Source organism: Furipterus horrens, unplaced genomic scaffold, assembly GCF_987537825.1.
Source record: "Furipterus horrens unplaced genomic scaffold, mFurHor1.1.pri manual_scaffold_17, whole genome shotgun sequence".
NCBI classification, from domain to species: Eukaryota; Metazoa; Chordata; class Mammalia; order Chiroptera; family Furipteridae; genus Furipterus; species Furipterus horrens.
This window is the reverse complement of record NW_028327187.1, coordinates 75,994,748-76,019,499: the sequence shown is the minus strand read 5'-3', so window position 1 is coordinate 76,019,499 and position 24,752 is coordinate 75,994,748. Positions and strand designations below refer to the sequence as shown.

At 40.0% G+C, this 24,752-nt stretch overlaps 1 protein-coding gene across 5 annotated transcripts in view; it reads right to left on the bottom strand.

The window, feature by feature from the left end:
* Positions 1 to 5,077: 5,077 nt before the first annotated feature.
* Positions 5,078 to 24,752, bottom strand: part of BRCC3 (BRCA1/BRCA2-containing complex subunit 3) — an 87,735-nt gene continuing 68,060 nt past the window's right edge. For 3 of the 5 annotated variants that reach the window (XM_090264998.1, XM_090265001.1, XM_090265002.1), the window contains 4 exons: positions 16,198 to 16,329; positions 15,602 to 15,645; positions 7,679 to 7,848; positions 6,531 to 6,594 (listed from right to left, as the gene is read on the bottom strand). In XM_090264998.1, coding sequence (XP_090121124.1) covers positions 7,697 to 7,848; positions 15,602 to 15,645; positions 16,198 to 16,329 — 328 coding nt within the window. In that variant the 3' untranslated portion in view covers positions 6,531 to 6,594; positions 7,679 to 7,696. Of the gene's footprint in view, positions 6,595 to 7,285; positions 7,346 to 7,678; positions 7,849 to 15,601; positions 15,646 to 16,197; positions 16,330 to 24,752 lie in introns of those variants that run through there. The other 2 variants (XM_090264999.1, XM_090265000.1) reach the window with 2 other exon arrangements.

Sequence of the window (24,752 nt, the reverse complement as noted above, 5' to 3'; positions counted from 1 at the left end):
TTTGTTTCTGTGTATGAGTTAGATATGCTATGCCTCCCAATCTTATTATGATGGCCTTATGTGGTTGGTGTATTGTTGGGCTCAATAGTGCAGTCTTCCTGATCACCCAAGCAAGGCGCTCCAGGAATGCTCCTTGTGTGGGTTATGTGAGCTCTCCTGTTATAGTTACGTCTTGATTGCTGTTGGTCTGTCTGTGCCCAGGGTCAATCCTCAGGCTGGCTGACTATGGGATTGATTGCCAACCACAGTGTAAGGGCTGCTATGCAGACTCTGACCACATGCAGCAGAACTTGCCCCAGAAGATTCTGGTGCCTGCTGAGATCTCCCTTTGGATGTGCTGCTTTTGGAGCTAATGGGTCCTGCTCTGGTGTTTTCTGATGCCCGCCACCTGGTGGTTGGTTCTGGGGTCTCTTGGGTGGGACTCTGGTGCAGATCAACATCAGACACTGCCTATGACTGCCCACAGGCTACCTGTTTGAGGCTAAAAAGCTATATACACTCCGGCCAAGACAAAGGCATAGACAGACACGCTGCATCTCCCTCCACAACTAAGAAGGAATACAACTACTTCAAAACTAGAAACAACCAAAGTTCCACAAAATCAAACGGCATGGAAGTTCAGCAAACAAAGATATAAAGAAGAAATACTCATCCAGACAGGTAGGAGGGACAGAGCCAGGGTGGACAGGACGCGGTGTGGTGGCGGTAGCAGCAGTGGCAGTAGCAGCAGCAGTGGTAGGTCGGCAGAAAGCACAGTCACATGTTTTAAAGAGTCAGGAGGGACACCTACGGAGTGTTCCCAGCTCCTCATCAAATCTCGCAGCCCACAGTCCCAGCACTGGGGAAAATCAAGCCTCATTGCTTCTGACTGTGCAGACCAGTGGCAGCTGGGGCGGAGGAAGAAACTGCTGGTCTCTCAGCAAACTCCGCTTGTTTAAAGGGCCCCCATGGTCCTAGAACATCCGCAGAACCACCCATTCTGGGAATGACAGCCAGGGCAGCAGCCAGAAAGGCGCCAGTCTGGTCCAGAAGTGGGAGAGGTGCCTGGAAAAGGGGCAAGTGCTGGGTAGGCGACATTGTTCCCTTTCAGACCCCTCCCCCACACAGTGCCACAACGTGGTGAAACGGGTAGCCCTGTACTGACGAGTCCTTAAGGCTCCGCCCCTTACAACATAACAGGAGCGACAGCTCTACGTGGGACGTGGAGGCAAACAAACACAGCAGCCTGTCAGAATGAGGAGACAGAGAAGTATGTCCCAAAAGGGGGAATGGATCAAAGTTTCAGTGGGAGACCTAAGTGATGAGGAGATACCCAACCTAAAAGATGAGGAGATAGACAACCTAACAGATGCAGAATTCAAAACACTGGTGATAAAGATGCTCATAGGCTTGACAGATATGCTTGAGTATGGAAAAAGCATAAGAGAAGAAGTGAAGGCTATGCTAAGTGAAAAGAAGGGAAGTTCCCACAAAACCAATGGTGAAGGGAAGAAAACCGGGGTTCAAATCAATAATTTGGAACATAAGGAAGAAAAAAATAGTCAACCAGTGCAGAATGAGGAAGAATAATTGAAAAAAATGAGGAAAACTTCCCAAATTTTGCAAAGGAGATGGACATAAAGGTCTGGGAAGCACGGAGGGTCCCGGGAGAGCTGGACCCAGAGGGGTCCACACCAGGTTGCATCATGACTGAGATACCAAAGGTGAAAGATAAAGACAGGATCCTGGGGGCAGCAAGAGAGAGGCGGAGAGTCGCCTACAGCGTATGCCTATAGGACTATCAGCTGATTTCTCAGAGGACACTTTGCAGGCAGGAAGGGACTGGCAAGTAGTATTCAATGTGATGAAAGGCAACCTACAACCAAGATTACTCTATCTAGCAAAGCTATCATTTGGAATGGAAGGGCAGATGAAGTGCTTCCCAGACAAGGCGAAGCTATTATTATATGAAATGTCAAAGGGACTTAAGAAAAAGATCAAAACTATGAACACTAAAATGACAACAAACTCACGACCATCAACAACTGAATCTAAAAAATAAAAACAAAATCCAACTAAGCAGAAAAAAAAAAAAAGGCTATTTTCAGTTTGTGGCTGCCTCTGATGGGCCTGGGTATATGTGGGAAGAGCCAAGCTAAGCACCAAGGCTGACTTCCACCAGCGCTGAGCATCGGGGCAAGTCAGCAAAAGGCACCCTGAGATCCACCTCCACCTGCATCCACCTGCCAGCCACCTGTTAGGCTCAGTTACTGAAAGGGCCTCTGGTAGTACCTGAGTTGCATGAGGAAGGTTCTCATGAGTCACCAGGTAGGGGCAAGTGGTGTTCACCAAATTGATATAGATTCAAACTTGGTGCCAGTGCTGGGTCTGAGACCTCTCAGCAGAAGTCCTGGGGTACACAAAGGCCAGCTGCCACCTACCAGGTGACCACAGACCTTTTTGGTGTGGGAGGGTCTCAGGGAGTCAGCAGCATGAGGCCAACACAGTTCACCAGGCCCCAACAGACCAAGATTCGGCCATGTGAAGGCAGGACTCTGCAGAGGCACAGTGGCACCAGTCAAGCATGTGAGGGAGAGCCACACACTGTCTCTCTTGGATTGTACCTAGATCTCCTCAAGAGCCTGAGATCAGCATATCTGGGTTCCCAAAGAATCAGGGGTCGGGGGTTGGGCTAGTGGATCTCCAATGGGAGGGTGCAGGTCAGGCTTGCCTGAGGGGGGCGGGAATTGCCCCTGCCCCAGAGCCATACAAAGCAATCTCTCGTGGATTCTGCCCAGACCTCCTTGAATACCTGAGCTTGGCAGAGGGTGGCAGGAGTCAGGAAGGTGGGGTTACTGGGTCTCCAATGGGGGGGTGTATGTCAGCCTTCTGGAAAGGAAGGGAATAGCCCCTGCCCCAGTGCCACACATTCAGTCTCTTGACACTTCCTGAGTCCACCTGGCCTCAGGCAACTGACTCCTCTGCAGGGTAGTGCAACAGGGAGTCAGGAGTGTGGGGTTAGTGCATTCCCTCAGGCTATGCCATATGGAGGGGAGTTCTTGATCCAAGAAAGATGGCATCTTTAGCGTGGGAGAGGGACTCAGCACAGTGACCTTTCAGATGTCCCTTCAGCTCTCTCCCCAGAGCCACACAACCAAGCCTCTCCTCACATGACTCTAGTCCACTCTACCCTCCCTCTGCTGGAGCCTAGGGTGAGTGGATGTGAATGAGGTTTTGTGCACTGGCCCTTTTAAGAGGGCACCTGGGTTTCTAGCAGAATCTCATCTCTTCCTGGCGGACAGAATCCCTGCTGATTTCCACAGCCACATATTATATGTGCTCCTTTTCCTGGCTCTGGTGCTCTGGGCTGGAGAGCCTGACATAGGGTTAAGACTCCATGTTCCTCATGGGGGACCTTTGCAGCTGGGATATCCCTCCAGAATCTCAGCTACTGCACATGTCTCTGCCCTTCCTACCAGTCTCAATATGGCTTCTGTAAAACCTTGGTTATAAGACTTCTGTTCAACTAGTATAACTGACACCTGGCTGATGTGCCATTAAGGCAGCCGAGTCGTCGTCGGCAGCCGTCCGTCTCGAGAGACGATGGTGTAGCTTCTTAAGAGTCTATCTGCACCGCCGAGAATGGCTGTGCAGTCTGACTCGGGAGTGACATGGTAGTATCTGTCTCCTCCCATGTTGAATCGACATCTTATGATGACGCTGAAGCTACAGAGCCTGGGCAGGGTGATATGGAGGGTCTGCTGTTGCCCATGCAGCAGACCCCCCCTCTCTTCGCAGCTGAAGGGTCCAAGGGAAAGACGGAGTCGATACAGCTTGGGTTCAGGTGCGCCGCAGGAGTTGCCGGTGTTGACTACAACGTCAAACCGCCTTAGGGACTCCGGCTCCAGATTTTCTGTCGGGGTTTACTCCCTTAGCCTTTCCCCTGAAGAGGTATGCCGCAAGGCAGCGGAGGTTTTTTGGAGTCAGAGTTTTCCTTCTCTGATGTGCCCTGACTGGAAGATCGAACCAGCGACACTTAGCTCGCAGGCCGATGCTCAATCCACTGAGCTAAACCAGCCAGGGCAGCCGAGTAGGCAGGTGGAAATGTAGGTCAAGTCCAGATAATGGTCCAGATGGAGACATAGATTTGTCTGTCAACTGCATATAGGTAAACAATGATAGAAAATCCTTTAAATGAATTTGAAAAGAAACAGCAAGAGAAGAGAAATACCAGAAAAGAATAGAATAGCCGAAGCCAAGAGAGAGAGATTTCAATGAACAGTGTCAAATTGTGTCAAGACTGAGAAATTCATTAAGGACAGGAAAGGCATCTATTGACTTTCACTATGTGGGGGTTACTGGTGAATTTGGCAGGAGTTGTTTGAATGGAGTGATATGGGCAAAGGTCAGAATGCAATTAGTTGAATGAAGAAGAGATGAGGAAACAAAGAAAACAAGTGTTTATTGTTCCCATCAGAGTCTTGGCTGTGATTGAAAACAGAATCTGCTAACCAGAAGGGAATACAGGATTGTGAGCAGAATGCGATATGTTGTTTAAATCAGATTGGTACAGGTGGGAAGTAATGACATATCTTGTTTACATCACTGTTCCTGGTAATGCTTAACACTTAAGGACTGAACACTTAGCTAAGAGGAACCTTGGTGGTCATCTACTGTAACCTTATTTTTTAAAAAGGAAAGAAAGAGAGAATGAGAGAGGGAGGGAGGGAGAGAGAGAGAGAGAGAGACAGAGAGGGAGAAAAGAAAAGAAAAAAAGAAAGAAAGAAAGGAAAAGAAAGAAAAAGAAAGAAGACAGGAGAGAGAGAAAGAAAAAATGGAAGAGAGAGAAGAAAGAGAAAGAATAGAAAGAGAAAGGAAAGAAAGAAAAAAGAAAGGAAGAAGGAAGAAAAGAAAGAAAGAAGGAAGAAGGAAGAAGGAAGGAAGGAAGGAAGAAAAGGAAAGAAAGAAAGAAAGAAAGATGAAGCCCAGAAAGGGAGAGGGACATGTGCTCAAGGTTGGCCTGCAAAAATATTCAAATCATTTTATTGCCCTTAAAATTTATTTTTATCATTCTTATTTCATAAAATAAGTACCATAATTTATAGTACCTTAATACTTATAATTTTATTTTGCAATAATTATAGTCTTACAGGAAGTTGCAAATAGTACAGTGAGTCCCAAGTACCCTTCCCCCGTTACCTCCCAGCAATAAGATCTTACATAAGTATAGTACTACTTCAAAACCAACATATTGAAAATGGTACAATACTCCTTGCTAGATTGAAGAATTTATTTCAACTTTACACACATTAATTTCTGGGTGTGCATAGGTATATGTAGTTTTGGCACAGATATAAATTCATTTAATCAACACCACAATCAAGATACAGAACTGTTCCATCAGCACAAAGGAACTCCTTGTGTTATCCCTTAACAGTCACATATATTCCATACCCCTCCAGTTCCTATGCCTGGCAACCATTAATCTGTTCTTCTATAATTTTGTCATTTCAAGAATGTTATACAAATCAGTTATACAGTATGTGACCTTTTGAGACTTTAAAAATTTCATCATGATACTCTTGTTTTGTGTGTCAATAGTCCATTCGTTTTCATTGAAGAGTAGTATTCCTGGTATGGATGGTTGGTTTAACCACTCAATTGCAGGACATGTGGGTTGCTTCCAATGTGGGGGTATTACAAATGAAGGTAATAAGAACATTTGTGTACAAGTTGTCTTGCCAACATAGGCTTTCATTTTTTTGTGATAAATGTCTATGAGTTATGACTGCTGGGTCATATGATTATATGTATGTTTAACTATATTATTAAATTTCATTTTACTTTCCTATCAGTCATGCATGAGAGATCCAGTTTGCATGCTCAATGGCATCTGGTATTTTCAAAATTTTTTCTTTAGCTGTTTTGATAAATATGTAGTAATAAATCATTGTGATTTTAATTTGCATTCCCTGATGACTAATGAACTTCAACATCTTTTCATGTGCTTACTTGCTATTCATATATTCTCCTTAGTGAAATGTCTTTTGCTCATTTTCTAATTGAATTGTTGGTTTTTACTGTAATATATTCTAGACTGATCAGATATATGGTTTGTAAATAATTCTTTCAATGATTTCATCCTCTTACATTTTTTGCAGAGCAAAAGTTTTCATTTTGATAAAGTCTAATAAATCAACTTTTCCTTTTAGAATTGTGCTTTGAGGGTGAAGGCTGAGAACTTATTGCCTAGCCCAAAATTATGAAAAATTTTCTATGATTTTATTTGTAAAATTTTTGTAGTTTTACATCTTACGTTTAAGTCCATGATACATTTTGAGTTAATTTTTATATAAGATGTGCATTTTATGTCAAAGTTCATTTTTTTTGCCTTTGGGTGTCCAATTATTCCAACATCATTTGTTAAAAAGACTATCCTTCCTCCATTGAATTGCTTTTGTACCTTTGTCAAAAATCAGTTGGTCATATACTATACCATTTTGATTACTCCTGCTTTATAGTAAGTCTTGAAGTCAGGTAATGTGAGTCCTTCCAACTTTTTCTTCAAATTTGATTTAGCATATTTAATTTTATACCGGGATACTTTCATTGTTCCTATAGGGAAAGAAAAAAATAGAGAAGAACTGTGGCTGTGAGAAATTAGGGAAAATACAGCATTTATACTGCATATGCCCTAGTATAGTGGTATGCAAATTTTAGCATGCCTTAGAATCAGCTGGGGAGTTCATGAAAATGTCTGGGTTCCACCCCAGAGATGAAGTTTGACCTCCAAGTGATTCTGGTGCAGGTGGTCCTGGACTATATTTTGAAACATGAAAAACGATAATCTAAAGAAAAATAAGAATCAACAAAAAGCAACACTTTGTCATTGTTGCTGGGATTGGGGCTCTTTTTGTTTATTTTCTTTATACTTTATGTCTCCTCTAATTCCTGCTTTAATTTTCAGTACGCAATAGGCTTGACTCCTCTGAAGACACATTTACCATTTGTGGTTACACATGGTAAAAATAAAGCAAAAGAACTTTATAAAGTATGGGTTTTGTTATATCCTAAATCCTGAATATTCCTAGAAAAACACATTTATATTATAATGGAAGTTCCTAGGTAAATAGGATCTTCTTGATACAATTTTACTTCAGAACCAAATATGCTAGAACTCATCTATTTGGTTAGAAAGGCACTCACATAGATTCAACTTTGATACATATCTCAGAATATATATTTCAGAGATCAAGAAGGAAGACATAATCCTGTGTACTTATTTACTTGTGTAACATAAACATCATAGCTACAAAACTGAAACATTAAATACTCCTCTTCCTTCAGCTCATTGTAGGGAGTGCATCTAAAAATGAATATAAGTATTTCCAGATTACACAAGGGAAAATAAACATTTAAAATATACTCCCCAGACATTTTATTACTGGTTTTCCTTGCCAATGCACATTCCATAGCCTTTTAAAATAACCTTTAATACTGTCCTTAAATCATTTTTGCAATGTTCTTTCTAAGCAAGTTACCGGTACAGGGTTCATTAAGCCCCAATGAAACTTTTAGGAAGACGTCTTGTGTTTATCCCATACATAAAACTCATCCATTGGGATATAAAGAGATACTCCATTGTCTGCCTACACATGAGGTGTGTGAATTTTCAGACCATTGAAAAAAATTTTTTTACCCCATTTTGTCTCCAATTTTATTCTAGAGAAGAAAGTTCTTGCATAAGCTCTTCCTTTTCTTGTTGCAACTCCTGCAAATGCTGTTGGTTTTGCTCCAGTCTGTCCTCCAACCACTGCAGGAGAGGCCCGCTGACTGCTGACATTTGACTGCACAGATTCTTGGTAAACACTTCAATAGGAAAAACACATGAGATAACACTCCACTACCAGCAGCCCCTCAACTGTGAGCACAGAAAGGAGTTGGAGGAAGAAGTAGAAAAAGTGCGTTAAGTAGGACTGGCAGACAATTTTGTATAGCCAGCCAGGGAAATGAAAGAACAGTTGAGCAAAATAACCTATTCTGAGGCATTCCTGAATATCCTTGGATCCATAGTCCAGAGGGAAGCCTAGCTAAGCAGAGAGCAGAAAATGACCAGCTATTTATTCCTTTAGGCAAAAAGGCTAAGAGTTATAGAAGGTTTTCTTTCCCAAACCTTCAGCCCTTCCCAGTGTAAATAACTTTCTAGAGAGATAGAACTCTGCCTTCTGCAGCTTAGTTTTCCACAAGTCCAGTAGAAAAATTGCTTTGCAAATGTTATGTACCTTGAAGAATCCATGAATTCAACTCACTTGAAATCTTCTCTTTTAAAATGAGGAAAAACCAAAGAGATGAAGAGTAAGAGAGTTATCATCTTTCATGTCTTACTATGAATGTTTAGCTTCATGGTGACAGAAGGATTCAATGGCACTCTTTTTAAAACAAATTCAACCTAAAAGAAATATCTTTCTCTCTCATAGGAGATGACTTATTTATAATGACCACTGTAATATGGTGGGGTATATCTTCCAAGATATATATGTATGTGTATGTCTACGTATGTGTGTGTACATGTTTATATGTATACTTTAGAACAAAAACTGATTCTGGGTGTTACTTTTTCCCCACATAACAATATGCTACAGACTTTTCTGTTTCAATAAAGATCTAGTTTTCCTTCTTAAGAACTGCATAGACTTCCGGCCACAATGGAGGCATAGGTAGACATCCTGCATCTCTCTCCACAACTAAGAAGGAATACAGCTGCCTAAAAACTGGAAACAACCATAAGTTCCAGAAAATTCAGCTGCATGAAGTCCAACAAACAAAGATATAAAGAAGAAATATTCATCCAGACAGGTAGGAGGGGCGGAGCTGGACTAGAGAGGACATGGTGTGGAGGCATTGACATGACAGCAGCTGTGGCTTGCTGGTCTCTCAGCAGTTTGTTTGTTTAGAGGGCCCCTACGGTCTTAGAACATCTGCAGACCCACCCACTCTGGGAACCATAACCAGGGCGACAGCTAGAGAAGCGCCAGTCCCACACAGGAAGTGAGAGAAGTGCTTGGAAAAGGGGTGAGTTCTGAGCAAGCAGCATTGTTCCCTCTCAGACCCTCCCCCACAATGGAGTGAAACAGGTTGCCCCACAATGAAGAATACCTAAGGCCCCGCTCCTTACAACATAGCAGGTGTCACAGCTCTACCTCAGACACAGAGGCAAACACAGGAGCCTGTCAAGTTGAGGAGACAGAGAAGTATGGCCCAAAAGAGGGAACAGATCAAGGTTCCAGTGGGACAACTAAACGATGAGGAGATAGCCAAACAGACAAGGAGGCAGCCAACTTAAAAAACACAGATTTCAAAACATTAGTGATAAAAATGCTCACAAACTTGACAGATATGCTTGAGTATGGCAAACTTAGAAGGGAAGAAGTGAAGGCTATGCTAAGTGAAATGAAGGAAAATCCACATGAAACCAATAGTGAAGAGAAGGAAACCAGGGTTCAAATCAATGATTTGAAACATAAGGAAGAAATAAACAGTCAACCAGTGCAGAATGAGGAAACAAGAATTGAAAAAAACAAGGATAGGCTTAGGAACCTCTGGGACAACTTTAAATGTGCCAAAATCCAAATCATAGAGGTGCCAGAAGTTGAAGAGGAAGAGCAGGAAATTGAAAACTTATGTGAAAAAATAATGAAGGAAAACTTCCCAAATTTGGCAAAGGATATAGACATACAAGTCCAGGAAGCACAGATTGTCCCAAACAAGCTAGACCCAAAGAGGACCACACCAAGACACATCATAATTAAAATGCCAAAGGTTAAAGGGGCTCCTGTGATGAAAAGCAAGGACCTACAACCAAGATTACTCTATCCAGAAAAGCTATCATTTAGAATGGAAGGGCAGATAAAGTGCTTCCCAGACAAGGAAAGCTAAAGGAGTTCATCACCAAACCATTAATATATGAAATGTTAAAGGGACTTATTTAAGAAAAAGAAGATCAAAACTATGAACATTAAAATGACAACAAACTCACAACTATCAACAACAGAGCCTAAAAAAAAAAGACAAAAAACTAAGCAAATAACCAGAATAGGAACAGAATCATAGGTACGGGGATCATTTGGAGTTATCAGCTGGCAGGCGGAGGGGGAGAAATGGGGAAGTGGTGCAGGGATTAAGAAGCTAAATTTATAGGTACAAAATAGACAGGGGGAAGTTAAGAATAATATAGGAAAGGGTGAAGCCAAAGAACTTATATGCACGACCCATGGACATGAACTAAAGGGGGGGGGGTTGAATTGCTGGAGGGAAGAGGGGTACTGGGTAGAGTGGAGCTATGGGAAAAGAAATTGGGACAACTATAACAACATAATCAATGACATACACTTAAAAATTAAAAATAAATAAAAAATAAATTAGCAATAGATATTTAAAGTGTTATTTTAAAAGGAAGAATCAGAAACCCTTTTTAATGTTGTAAGTAAAAGTTCCTTCCATGCTGAGTACCTATTTTGTAATATTTTTGCATTGACACTTTTTAAAAAAATTATTTATTTATTTATTTTTAGAGAGTGGGGAAAGGAGAAAGAGAGGGAGAGAAACATCACTGTGTGGTTGCCTCTCACTTGCGCCCCCAACTGGGGACCTGACGTGCAACCGAGTCATGTGCCCTGACTGGGAATCGAACCAGAGACACTTGGCTCGCAGGCTGACGCTCAATCCACTGAGCCACAGCAGCCAGGTGCACTGATGCTTATTAAAACCTATTAAGCTACCATATCGGTTAAAGTATCTCTTTTGGGAAACACATTATTATTTTTAATATTAAGGAATTAGGAATTATTTTTAATGGCACAGTAACATAAAGGAAAGTTTTCACTTAGGAAACTGGCAAAGTTTAAAGGAAGATAATAGTTCTGAGATGGTCACTCACATATTATTTGGGTTTAAACTGAAGCCTTGCTAGAAAGAAAATTTGGCAAAATGTTTCCTAAATTGTATAAACATTCACCTATAGAACATAAATCCATCTTAAATTAATTTATCATAAGGGAATAGCCAGAGGCATGTACACATACTTATGTAAATAGAAATTCTATAACATTTATCATAATACCAAAAAGGTATAAACAATCAAAACAAAATCCTTTGAATTAATTAAAGTATATTCATTGGTAACTTAGATTTAACAAATATATGTGTTTAACAGTATTTCTAATATTTATAATAAAACCCCCATGCATGCACACAGAAGCATAAATACATACACAGGATATTCACCAACATTTTAAGAATAGTTATTTTAGGAGATTGGATTAAGGATTATGTTCATTGTTTTTCCCTGACTGGTGTGGTTCAATAGGATGAGCAATGTCTTGCAAACAGAAAGGTTGCCAGGTTACTGGTTGGTTTCCTGGTCAGGGCAGATGCCTGAGTTATCGGCCAGGCCCCCAGGTGGGGCATGGGAGAGGAAACTGATCACTGACGGCTGTTTCACATATGTTTCCCTCTCTTTCTCCCTCCCTTCCCCTCTCTAAAAAATAAATAAAATCTCTTTAAAAAGCAAAACAAAAACAAAAACCTGCACAATATTCATCAGAATGGATATACCAATTTAATAAAACCTCTATTGATGGACATTTCAGTGGCATCTGGCTTTTTGCTATTACAGACTGCATATTAATGTCCCTTTCAATTTATTTTTGCTCCCTTATCCTACAAATTTTTGATAGATACATCTCTGGAAGTGGACTTTCTATATTCAAATCCATTCATATTTTAAAAGTGATTATCCAGTATTTTCCATATTATACTAATTTATACCTCCAGGAACAGTATATGGAAGTGTTTGTTTTTCTCTCTCAGTTTAATCTTTGCCAAAAGAAAAATGTGAAGAGCTAATAATTTTGTCTTAATCCATACTTCTTTTAAAAGTTATTGTGAACCATTTGATTTTTCTGTAGGGGTCTATAAAAGTCTTTAATTCTTATATAGTTAGTCTTTTCTTTTTGAGTTCAGGGTTTCAGATTATATTTAGGCCATTACCTCCTTAGAGTTTGAAAAATATCCCCTTATATTTTCCTCTTGTATTTTTTTCCTTTTAAAATGAGCTCTACGAGGATATAATTCACAGAAAATAAAATGACCCTATTTTAAGTGTACAGCTCAATAAGCTTTGACAAATGCACACATCTTGTAACCACTCCTAGTCAAGGTATAGACCATTTCTATCAGCCCAGAGGCCTCTCTGCAGTTCCCTTTGCAGTCAATGCCTCTTCACCTCTGGCTCCGGCAGCTACTAATGTGCTTGCTGTCACAATAGGTTAGTTTTGCCTATTCTTGAATTTCCTATAAACTACAGAATATATAGCATTTTGTGTGGTGCTTCTTTTTCTTAGCATACTCTTCTTGTGATACATCCAGGTTGTTCATGTATCAGTACAGTAGTTTATACTTTCTGTTGCTGAGTGGTAGTTGTTCTATGGATGGATTACACTTTGTCCACTTACCCACTGACAGACACTTGGGTGTTTACACTCTGACTATTGTAGATAATGCTGCTATGAATGTTCCTGTTACATGTTCCTGTTTGAACACTTGTTTTCAACTCTTTGGAATACATGCCTAGAAGGGGAACTGGTGGGACATTTGGTAACTGTAATTGCTAACCTCTTTCCCAAAGTGGCTGTACCATATTTTACAGCAGAAGTTTATCAATTCCCAGTCAGGGCACATGACTAGGTTGCACATCAGGTCCCCAGTTGGGGGCGCGAGTGAGAGGCAACCACACAATGATGTTTCTTTCCCTCTCTTTCTCCTTTCCCCTCTCTCTAAAAATAAAATAAGTAAACAGTAGAAGTTTAAATATAGCTGGAATTTATTTTTGTATAGGATATTAGCTAGGAATCTATTTCCCCTAATGGAAATAGAATATATACTAAGTACATGAACATTAAGGCTGTCTCTTTTTTTAAAGATTTTTATTTATTTATTTTTAGAGAGAGGGGAAGGGAAGGAGAGAGAGAGAGAGAGAGAGAGAATATCAGTGTGTGGTTGCCTCTCACATGCCCCCAACCGGGTACCTGGGCCTCAACTCAGGCATGTGCCCTGACTGGGAATCAAACCGGTGACCTTTCTGGTTCACAGGCTGGCACTCAATCCATTGAGCCACACCAGCCAGGGCAAGACTGTCTCTTTTTATATAGCACTGTGCTATCAGTCCTAGATTAGTACCTAGCTGAGAGCAGGTACTCAAATGTTTCTTGAATGAATAAACTAACAAATGAACTATCCCAATACTATTTAGTAAATAATTTATTCTTTTAAAATTGATTTGAAGTAATATCTTTCTTAAATTTAAGTTCATATACACACATATCCCTATTTCTGGGCTTTATTCAGTTCTCCTGATTTGTCCACTTCTGACTTAAATTACATTACTGTGACTTTAGAGAATGGCTACATTTTATACGAGGTCTGTCCAGAAAAATGTCCACCCATTGTTAATATAACAAGAATAGTTTGCACATCATCGATGAACCTGGAAGACAAGGAGAGTGGACTGGAATGCGCATGCATGAACAATGACGACTTCACTAGTCAGTGGGGGCAGTAGTCATTGAGTGACCATGTGTACTGTGTGGCCATCACATTCAAAATGACTGAGTGAGTAGAACAATGAATCTGCATCAAATTTTGCAATAAGCTTGAACATTCCTCTGCAGAAACTATTCAGCTGATTCAGAAGGCTTTTGGGGACGATGCAATGAGTGCACCACAAATAAAAGTGTGGCACAAATTCTTCAAAGATGATTGAGAGTCTGTTGAAAGCGATACACATTCTGAAAGGCCTGCAACAAGCAGAACACCCGAGAATGCTGAACGTGTGTGGGCTGCAATCAACAAAGATTGGCAACTGACAGTGCAAGAATTAGAAGCTGATCTGAGGATTCCAAAAAGAACTGTGTTCTGGGTTTTCATGCAGGTCTTGACATGAAACTTGTCATGGCTAAATTCATTTTGTGGCTTCCGTTACCAGAGCAGAAGGAACATCATGCTGCAGTTGCTAATGACTTAATTCAAACCGCTACCAATGAACCAGATTTCCTCATGAAGGTCATAACCAGAGATGAATCGTGGGTCTATGGCTATGATCTGGAACAAAGGTCCAGTTGTCCGAATGGAAGTCACCTGGTTCTTCACGCCCAAAGAAGGCATGGCAAGGTTGCAGCAAGATGAAGACCGTGTTAACTGCATTTTTTGATTGGGAAGGTGTTGTCCAACACAAGTATGCCCTACCAGGCCAAACAATAAGGAGTAGTACCTCATTGTTCTTCATTGTTTGAGAGGTGCAACATGACGAAAACAGCTGCAGCTATGGGCAACTGGTGATTGGCAACTTCATTACAACATGCCCACTCATGCATGTCTTGTGCAGTTTTCGGCAAAACATCAAATCACCTAGGGGACTCAGCCCCTCTACAACCCAGATTTGGCACCCTTCAACTTCTGACTTTCCCTAAAAGTAAAATCACCTTTGAAAGGGAAGAGATTTCAGACCATCGATAAGATTCAGGAAAATATGACAGGGCAGCTGATGACAGTTCCAACAAAGGATTTTGCAGTGTTTTAAACAGTGGAAGAGATACTGGGAGAACTGTGTGAGGTCCCAAGGTGCCTACTTTGAAGCGGACTGAGGCATCATTGTCCTATGTACAATGTTTCTTGTATCTTGTATCTTCCATAAATGTCTCTATTTTTACAGTACACAGCTGGATACTTTCTGGACAGACCTCAGTGTATTACCAACTTTTAACTATTTGTCATGTTTTGCCTCCAGACAGAAATTATGGGACAGATACACTAACCCATCTCTCTCTCTTTTTTCCCCTCAAAATAATTACCTGTACACCTGAAAGCCTCCCCTTATTCCTCACTTTGTCAGCCACTGAGGAAGACTGCACAGAATGGCCTGAGAGTCGGGTTTAGAGAGGAAGTGTGAATGTATAGCTTTGTATGTGAAGGAAAAGTAATTTTGTATATTGTATTTAGCTTGCTGTTCCTTGGCCTGTATAGGAATTCCTACTATATTTAGTGGCATGAAACAATTTCCTCCCTTTTTTCTGCCTTTCTGTCTATCCATCTCTTTCAGCTCCCACCACAATAGGATGGTAGTGCTGTGCTAGAACCAACTTAGACCATCTCATGAAAGCCAATTGTTGAAATTTCAGAAAGTCTGTGATCTTATTGAGGCCATGTTAGTGGTCTGAAATGAGCCATGGAGGGGTATTATACCATGGAAACTGGCAAAAACACCAAATGAGAGCCCTCCCCAATCCCTGAGGACAGGTTATTAAACATGTACCAGCATACCACTGAGAAGGTCTATCATAGACCTTGTTTCTGTCTTTCCTTCAGTCTTACTCTAGGTAGTATTTATATTACTCAAGGGTCCAAGGCATTCAATAGAAAAGCTGGGAGTAGGATTAATGAAGCAAAGCTTTTGGGAAATGAAACTTGAGGATAACTTGTACTCATCACTTCAATCACAAACTAAATTTGCTTCTGTCAGCTGAGTATTTCAGAGATCACTGCCTATACTCAAGAAAAAACGTCTTACCTGAGCCATTATGGATCTTGGTTACCGAGTCCAGATGTGTAAGACTAAAGGGATAAAACAATTTAGGTTTAGTAACAAAGCAGCAGTGAAAATAAAATGGTCATAAACTATATAACAAAATGATAAACTACACCTGACCTCTGCCATCTGAATTAGATAAATATGTATAATTTAAATCCCCATTATTAAGTTTTTCATGATTTTTGAGATGTGACTCTATTCAGAACTTTGATATAATTCAAAGAGATAATTTTTAAATTACTGTTTCATCGAAGTCTTCACATAGTACACAATTATTGGGCAAGACCCAGTGGTTGGCATCAGGGCTACTAAGACATTGTAATTTATTACCTTTTTACAACCAGAAAAGTGTCTTTGCCTTTGGAGGATCCAAAGTGCAGCTGGACATAAACAAATGTTAAGATTGTTATCATGCAGTGTGAGAAACATTATAATCGGGGACTGCTATAAAGCATTTTCACAGAGAGGTAAAAGAAAAGTGTGCTCAAGAGTCGAGCTGCTAAGATGAAGGGACAGAAGAGGAAAATTGGGACTGGGATCTAGAATTGGAGAAGAGGAGCAAGGAAGGTTTCTACCTGTGAATCCTTCTATATGCATCCTGCTCCTCTTGGCACAGGATCTTGGGCAACTCAACTGCTGATTCAAGGCACACTTTCCCAATGGTTATATGAGGTACAATATGGATTGGGATTTCAATTCTCTCATACCTGCAAGACAATCAATTCAAGTCAGTTTTTTTTTTCTTTCCAGCTTTCTTGAGGTATAATTGACAAATAGGAATTACACATATTTAAGGTTTACAAATTGATATTTTGATACATACATATTGTGAAATGATTACCACACTCAAGCTAGTTAACTTATACATCACCTCACATAACTACCATTTTTGTGGTTAGAACACTTAAGATATACTTTCTTAGAAAATTTCAAGTATATAATACAGTATTATTAACTGTAGTCACCATGTTGTACATTAGATCTCCAGAATTCATCCCAAAACTTTATACCATTTGGCCAACACTTCCTCATTTTCTCCTCCAGCACCTCACCCCTAGCAACCACCATTCTACTGTCTGCTTCTATGAGTTGGAGTATTTTAGATCCCACATGTAAGTAAGATCATGTAGTATTTGTCTTTCTGTGTCTGGCTCATTTCACTTAGCATAATGTGCTCCAGGTTCATCTATGTTGATGAAAATGGTATGTATATACTCATACATATATCATCTTTTCTTTATCCATTTGTCCACTGACAGATATTTAGGTTATTTTAGGATCTTAGCTATTGTGAATAATGCTGCAATGAGCATGGGAGTGCAGATATCATTTTGAGATCAATATTTAATTTCCTTTGGATATGTACCAAGAAGTGACTCAGGTTTTAATGTTGAGTTGTCATGATCAGAAGTTATCTGCAGTTTTAACAGAAATTTGGGGATATGGCATGCGTCAAAGGTTAAACATTCCTATAATTCATTTAGTAGCTCATCTTCAAAGTGGATAGAGTTCAAACTGAGTTCATCTGGAGAGAAAATTGGAAGTATATTTGAAGAGCCAATATACTCTAGTCCCATAGAAAATCTAAGGCCACTTCTATAAACTTAACAGAAGCCCTTGGAGCTCAAGGTCCTTATGCTTGTTCCCCAGACCAGGGTAATAGCAAATTAATATTGTTTTCAGTCAGGAAGTTGCCAGTAAGATTGAACATTGATCATAAAGCCTGGGGGAAGAGGAACTGCACATTCTTCAATGACTCCATTAGATTCATTATGTACATAGGGTTACTCATCTAAATGTTTACTTGTTCTAACTCGGTGTTCACAGAGGCCCTTACTCCCCATTCTCTTCCCTGGGGGGAAATAGGTAAGAAATTCACAATTACTTGCATTTTCATGCTATGTGGGAGGAACAGCTTTGCTTGCTACTACGGCCAACCAATCTACCTCCACTTACTTCTCACCCCAAATACACCTAAACTCAATCTGCTAGTGGGTTCAGTGTGTCATCCAGGTTGAGGGCCTCTGGCACTGTGAGACCTCATTGGTACACTGTGATACCGCAGCATAAAATCTAGCTCTCCTCTCTCTTTCCCTCCCGGCAAAATGTGTCTGGGCCCCACATGGCAATCCAGACTGAACACAAATGATGAAGGATTACAAACACCCTTCCCCTCCATACATCTAAGTAGTCAGGGAGAAACTCCTTAAAGAGTATGCCACAGCTGCTTGTGGTTTGCAGAAGGTTCTTTGAAGGCAGTGACTATTGTTACTGATGTTTCCAGAAACCCTGAATAAGTCAATCTGCTACTGTTATTAGTCTGCTCAGCAGTGTTTCCCACTGAGTTTGTCAGGACCAATGAGTAGAAATGGTTCCAGTGGTCCACTGAGACTGGGTACACATCTTCATAAACTCCTAATGGAAATAGCTAGAACTTCTGTCAGTTTATTCAGAACTACAATCTCAGGACTTTGGTAGGTAGAGATCCAAAACTCAGTAGGGATTCTGCTTCTAATGAACTGGATGGTCAAGTCCAATCATCCTGTTGAGAGCAACTAGAATAGCTGGACAAAATAAAATAGCATCTTTTGGAAGACACTAGGTCACTACCAAAGCACTAAGTAATTGTGGGGTCAAGACCTGGGAAAGGAGGAAAATCCAAAGAGATGAGCCTGACATTCAAGGACAGTGTTCCTGGAAAAGCATTTGCTGATTTCAAAGGAGGAAGCTTATTGGCTGGGAAATTTAAGTTTCCCAAAAAGGGCTTATGGGTGTTAGGTGACAAAATAGGTATTCAGGGCTTGTCAGATGGGAGAGGCACTGGTAAGTTGTTTTCAGGCTTTGGATTGGAACCTTAACAGTATATTAGATCAGCCCTTATAGGGACTGGAGGCCCAACTTTGAATCATCTCAGTTCCTAAATGGATTAATATGAGCTAGTAATTCTGCTACCAGGTATGATGTAGTTCACCAAAGACCATTACACCCTCCATAATAACAAGAAAACAACAGATAAAACAAAAAATGTAGATCTAAGATCCCAGAGAACCGTGGATATAAAGATAAATCTAAATGAACTATATTCCTGAGAAAAACAATGAAATGAATATATACCAGTGGTTGCTCTCCTCCCTGGGGGGTATCTGTGTTACCTGGGGACACAGGTAGGTAAAGGTGAGGCCTGTCACACACAGATAAATGTTACTGGGGTAAGAGGAATATAATGGGGCTTATAACAGCAATGTGGGGTGATGTGACAAAGTGAAATGTGTAGAAGCCTGAAAAACAGTCAGTTCTCTCTTCCTGCTGATTTTACCCCACAAGACTTGCTGAAAGTACAGACACATAAGCAGCTGATACCTGAGCTGGAACACAGAAAGATATATTCATAATTTCATGTTGGTTAGATCTAAAGTTCCTGCTAAAAGGTGGGAACTGGAATACACACAGGAAAGATCTCACCCTGTGCTAAAATTCCAGCAAAGTGAAGTAAAACAGAAAATAACTAAAGTAGCAACACAGTTGTGACACAGCTAACTTTTGATTGGATAGAAGTGATCACTCTCCCATTCTAGCTGTTGATAGAGAAATGGGCATGACCCCTCTGAGGAATAATAACATTTAGTCTAATCTTCATGGTGCTTTTAATAACTCTTCAGTAAAAGGTTTAAAAAGAGAAATGAGAAAATAAAATATGACAAATAATCAGAGAAAAAAAATCAAGAGGAAGACCCACAGATAACACAGATATGGAGCCCACTCCAAGACACGTCATAATTAAAACACCAAAGGTTCAAGATAAAGAGAGAATCTTAAAAGCAGCAAGAGAAAATTAGATAATTACTTACAGGTGAGTTCTGCATGACTATAAGCAGATTTCTCAAAAGAAACTTTGCAGGCTAGAAGGGACTGGCAAGAAATATTCAAAGTCATGAAAAGCAGGGAACTACAGCCAAGACTGCTCTATCCAGCAGAGCTATCATTTAGAATCGAAGGGCAAATAAGGAGCTTCCCAGACAAGAAGAAAACTAAAGAAGTTCATCATCACCAAGCCATTATTATATGAAATGTTAAAGGGACTTATTTAAGAAAAAGCTCAAAACTATGAACAATAAAATGGCAATAAATACATACCTATTAACAATTGAATCTGAAAAACTAAGTAAACAAGAACAGAGACAGAATCATGGATATGAAGAGCGTTTTGATGGTTGGCAGATGGGAGGGGATTGTGGAGATATGGGTGAAGAAGTGAAGGGATTAAGAAGTACAAATACATAGGTGGTTACAGAATAGCTATTAGGATGTAAAGTACAGTATAGGAAATGGAGCAGCCAAAGACATATACGCATCACCCATGGACATGAGCAATGGTGTGGGGTGTACTGGGTGAAGGGGGCCAAAGGGGGAATATTAGGACAACTATAATAGCATAATCAATAAAGTATAATTTTTAAAAAAGAAAGCAGAAATATGAAGCCTTGGCTGGTGTGGCTCAGTGGATTAGTGATGGCCTGCAAACCAAAAGGGCACTGTTTCAATTCCCAGTCAGGGCACATGCTTGCGTTTTGAGCTAGGTCCCCAATTGGGGGAATGTGAAAGGCAACTGATCAATGTTTCTCTTGTACATGATGTTTCTCTCCCTCTCCTTCTCTCACCCCTCCCCACTCTCTGAAAATAAAATCTTAAAAAGAAATATCAAAATAAAGTGAGTCACACATTTTTGTTTTCCCAGTGTATATAAGTTATTTGTATACTTTGCCATGGTCTATTACGTGTGCAATAGCATTATGTCTAAAAAAACCCCAATGTACATACCTTAATTAAGAAATACTTTATTGCTAGAAAGGGACTTGGATGATGTAGAAGAATTATCATGCTGCTCCTACAATAGCTGTTGTTCTTGTGGGAAGGTGAAAGGAAGGAGAATGAGTGTTGAGAGAGAAGCCCTGGCTGGAGTCCAGAAGAGGTGGGAATGTATGTGGCTGCAGTTAAAGACCAGGGGTCCTCTTTAGAGTGAAGAGTGATCATTTCCTTAGAAGCTAGAGATGTGTTTGAAAAATACAATCATCCCTGGCTGGTGTGCCTCAGGCGACTGACTGCTGACCTGTGAACCAAAGGGTTGCTGGCTCAACTCCCAGTCAGGGCACATGCCTGGGTTGTAGGCCAGGACCCCAGTTGGGGGCAAGCAAGAGGCAACCACACATTGATGCCGCTCTCCCTTTCTCCCTCCCTTCCCCTCTCTAAAATTAAATAAAATCTTAAAAGAAAAGAAAGAAATTCTATTTTCCACACCCTTGCTATGACTGAACACACAGGATAACCCTGTGTGTCTATGCCATGCTGTTTCTGCTACTTTACACTGTGAGTTCAGGCTTCTTCTCAGTTTTAGAAGCAGCAGGTTTCTTCTTTCTCCACGATGTCCTGTGGAGGCAGGTCCCATGCAAGGCTTGGGGCTGAACCATGAATTTAGAAGCCAGAGTGTCTAGACTCTCCTTTTGCAATGAAGAAACTAAGGCTCAGTGAAGAATGACTGCTTCTCTTCTTAAATTTATTTTTATTGTTTTTGTATTACAGTTGTCCCATTTTTCCCCCATTGCTTCCCCCGACCCAGCCCACCCCTTCTCCCACAGTCGATCCCCACCCCATTGTCCATGTCCATGGGTTATTTACACTAGTTCCTTTACTAAAGCCTTCCCCTCTTTACCCCCTTCTCTCTGTCCCCCCTGCCCCCTGGAAACTTACTCTGTTCCTTGTTTACATCCCTCTGGTTCAATTTTGTTCATTTGTTTGTGTTGTTCATTAGTCTCCTGTATTAGGTGATATCATATAGTATTTTTCTTTCATTGCCTGGCTTATTTCGCTAAGCATAACTATGACTGAGATTAAACAATCATGATCAGGAGGGAGGGTCCAAGAGAGAAGCTAGGGCTTATGGGAAGAGTTCTCGCACTCTATGTCATAACCAGAACCCTACAGGGAGAACTACCCTTACAATAAAGCTATGGTTGTAACTGTGAGAGAAAAAAAATATTTTATTGCTAAAATATATGAACCTTCATCTGAGCTTTCAGCAAGTCCTAATCTTTTTGCTGGAGAGTCTTCCCTGTATGTTGATGGCTGCTGACTGATCAGGGTGGTGGTTGCTGAAGGTGGGAGTGGCTGTGGTAATTTCTCAAAATAAGACAACAGTGAAGTTTGTTGCATCAATCAACTCTTCCTTTCACAATTTCTCTGTAGCATGCAATGCTATTTGATAGCATTTTACACACAGCAGAATTCTTTCAAAATTGGAGTCAATCCTCTCAAACCCTGCTATATCAACTAAGTTTATGCAATATGTTAAATCATTTGTTGTCAGTTCAGTAATCTTCACAGCATCTTCTCCAGGAGTAGATTCCTTCTCAAGAAACCACTTTCTTTGCTCATCCATTAAAGTTTTATTATGAGATTATAACAATTCAGTCACATATTCAGGCTCAATTTCTAATTCTGGTTTTCTTGCTATTTCCACCACACTGCAATTACTCCCTCCACTGAAGTCTTAAACCCCTCAAAGTCATCCATGAAGGTCGGAGTCAACGTCTTCCAAACTTCTCTTAATGTTGATATTTTGACGTCTTCCCATATATCAAGAAAGTTCTTAATGGCATCCAGAATGGCAAGTCATTTTCAATTTATTGTACTTTGCCCAGACCCATTAGTGGAATCACTATCTATAGTACCTACAGCCCTATGAAATGCATTTTTTAAAATAATAATACTTGAAAGTCAAAATTACTCCTTCATACAAAATGAATGTTGTGTTAACAGGTATGAAAACATTAATTTTATTGTTCATCTCTGTCAGAGCTTTTGGTGACCAAGTGAATTGTCAATGAGCAGTAATATTTTGAAAGGAATCTTTTTTTTTTTTCCTCAGCAGCAAGTCTCAAAAGCAGGCATAAAATATTCAATAAAACACGTCGCAAAGAGATGTGCTGTCACCCAGGCTTTGTTCCGTTTACAGATCACAGGCACAGTAGGTTGAGCATATCTTAAGGACCCTAGGATTTTGGGAATGATAAATGAACATTGGCTTCATCTTGAAGTCACCAGTTGCATTAGCCCCTGACAAGAGTCAGACTGTCCTTTGAAGCTCTGAAGCCAGGCACAGGTTTTTCCTCTCTAGCTACCGAAGTCCTAGATGGCATCTACTTCCAGAAGGCTGTTTCACCTACACTGAGAATCTGTTTGTATTATTTAGTGTAGCCACCTTCATTAAATATCTTACCTAGATCTTCCAGTTAACTTGCTCCAGTTTCTACATTAGTGCTTGCTGCTTCACCTAGCATTTTTTTATGGAGACAGCATCTTTCCTTAAATCTCATGAACCATCTTCTGCTAGATTCAGACTTTTCTTCTGCAGCTTCCTCAGCTCTCTCAGGCTTCATAGAATTAAAAAGTTAGGGCCTTGTTCTGGATTAGACTTTGGCTTAAGGGAATGTTGTCGCTGGTTTGATCATCTACCCAGATCACTATAACTTATTCCATATCAGCAATAAGTCTATTTTGCTTTCTTATCATTTGTGTGGTCACCAGAGAAGCACATTTTATTTCCTTCAAAAACTCTTCCTTTGGATTCACAACTTGGCTAACTGGTGCAAGAGGTCTAGTTTTCATTCTGTCTCAGCTCTTGACATGCCTTCTTCACTAAACTTAAATCATTTCTAGATTTTGATTTAAAGTGAGAGACGTGTGACTCTTCCTTTCACTTGAACACTTAGAAGCCATTGTAGGGTTATTAATTGGCCAAATTTCAATACTGTTGTGTCCCAGGGAGTAGGGAAGCCCGATGACAAGGACAGAGATGGGGGGAATATCTGGTCAGTGAAGTAATCTGAATACATACATTTATCAATTAAATTTGCCATCTTACATGGATGCAGTTCATGGCACCCCAAGACAATTACAAAAGTAACATCAAAGATCATTGATAAAGATCACCATAAAAATTAATTAAAATGTTTGAAATTATTGTGAGAATTAGCAAAATGTGACACAGAAACACCAACTGAGCAAATACTGTTGGAAAAATGGCACTAATTAGACTTGTTTGATGCGGGGTTGCCACAAACTTTCAATTTATAAAAAAATGCAGTATCTGAAGCAATAAAAGGATATATGTCTGTATACTATTGGTGGAAATATAAAACGATGCAGTAGCTATGGAAAACAGTATGCAGGGTTCTCAAAAAAATCAAAACTAGAACTACCATGTGACCCAGCAATCCCACTTCTGGATATATATATATATGCAGTAATGGAAATCAGCAGCTCAAAAAGGTATCTGCACTCTCATGATCACTGCAGCAAAAATAAATAAATAAAAGACATGGAAACAACCCAAATGTCCACTGATATAGATGGATGGATAAATATGTGGTATACACATACAAAGGAATAATATTCAGCCATAAAAAAAGGAAATCCTGCCATTTGTGACAACATGGATAAACCCGGAGGACATTATCCTAAATGAAATAAGTCAGTCACAGAAAGATAATACTGCATGATTGCACTTATATGAGGTATCTATAATAGTCAAACTCATAGAAGTAGAGACTACAATAGCCAGTGGATGGGATTATGGAAGAAAGGGGTTGTTATTGAATGAGCATAAAATTTCAGTTATGCTACATGAATAAATTCTAAATTCTGCTATACAACATGGTGCCTAGAGTTAACAATAAGGCATTGTACATTTCAAAATCTCATGATGTCTCCTTACCACAAAAAACCAAATAAAACAATAACAAAACAACAAAAGACACAAGAAAGTTTTGGAGGTGTTGGATATGTCTATTACCAAAATTGTGGTGAAGGTATCACATCTACATATATCCAAACTCATCAAACTGTATTCATTAAATATTTGCAGTTCTTTGTATATCAATTTTATCTTAACAAAGCTGTTAGAAAACAACAATAAGCAAAAAGGAAAAAATAACACCATGCAGCTAAAATGAAGTCTTAAAAATTAAGGCAATTTATAAAATGACAACACAACACTCAATGGATGCTATATTTCATTGTTCATGATTATCTTTATTATCTTATGTAAGATGACATTTTGGCCCTAATCTGATTT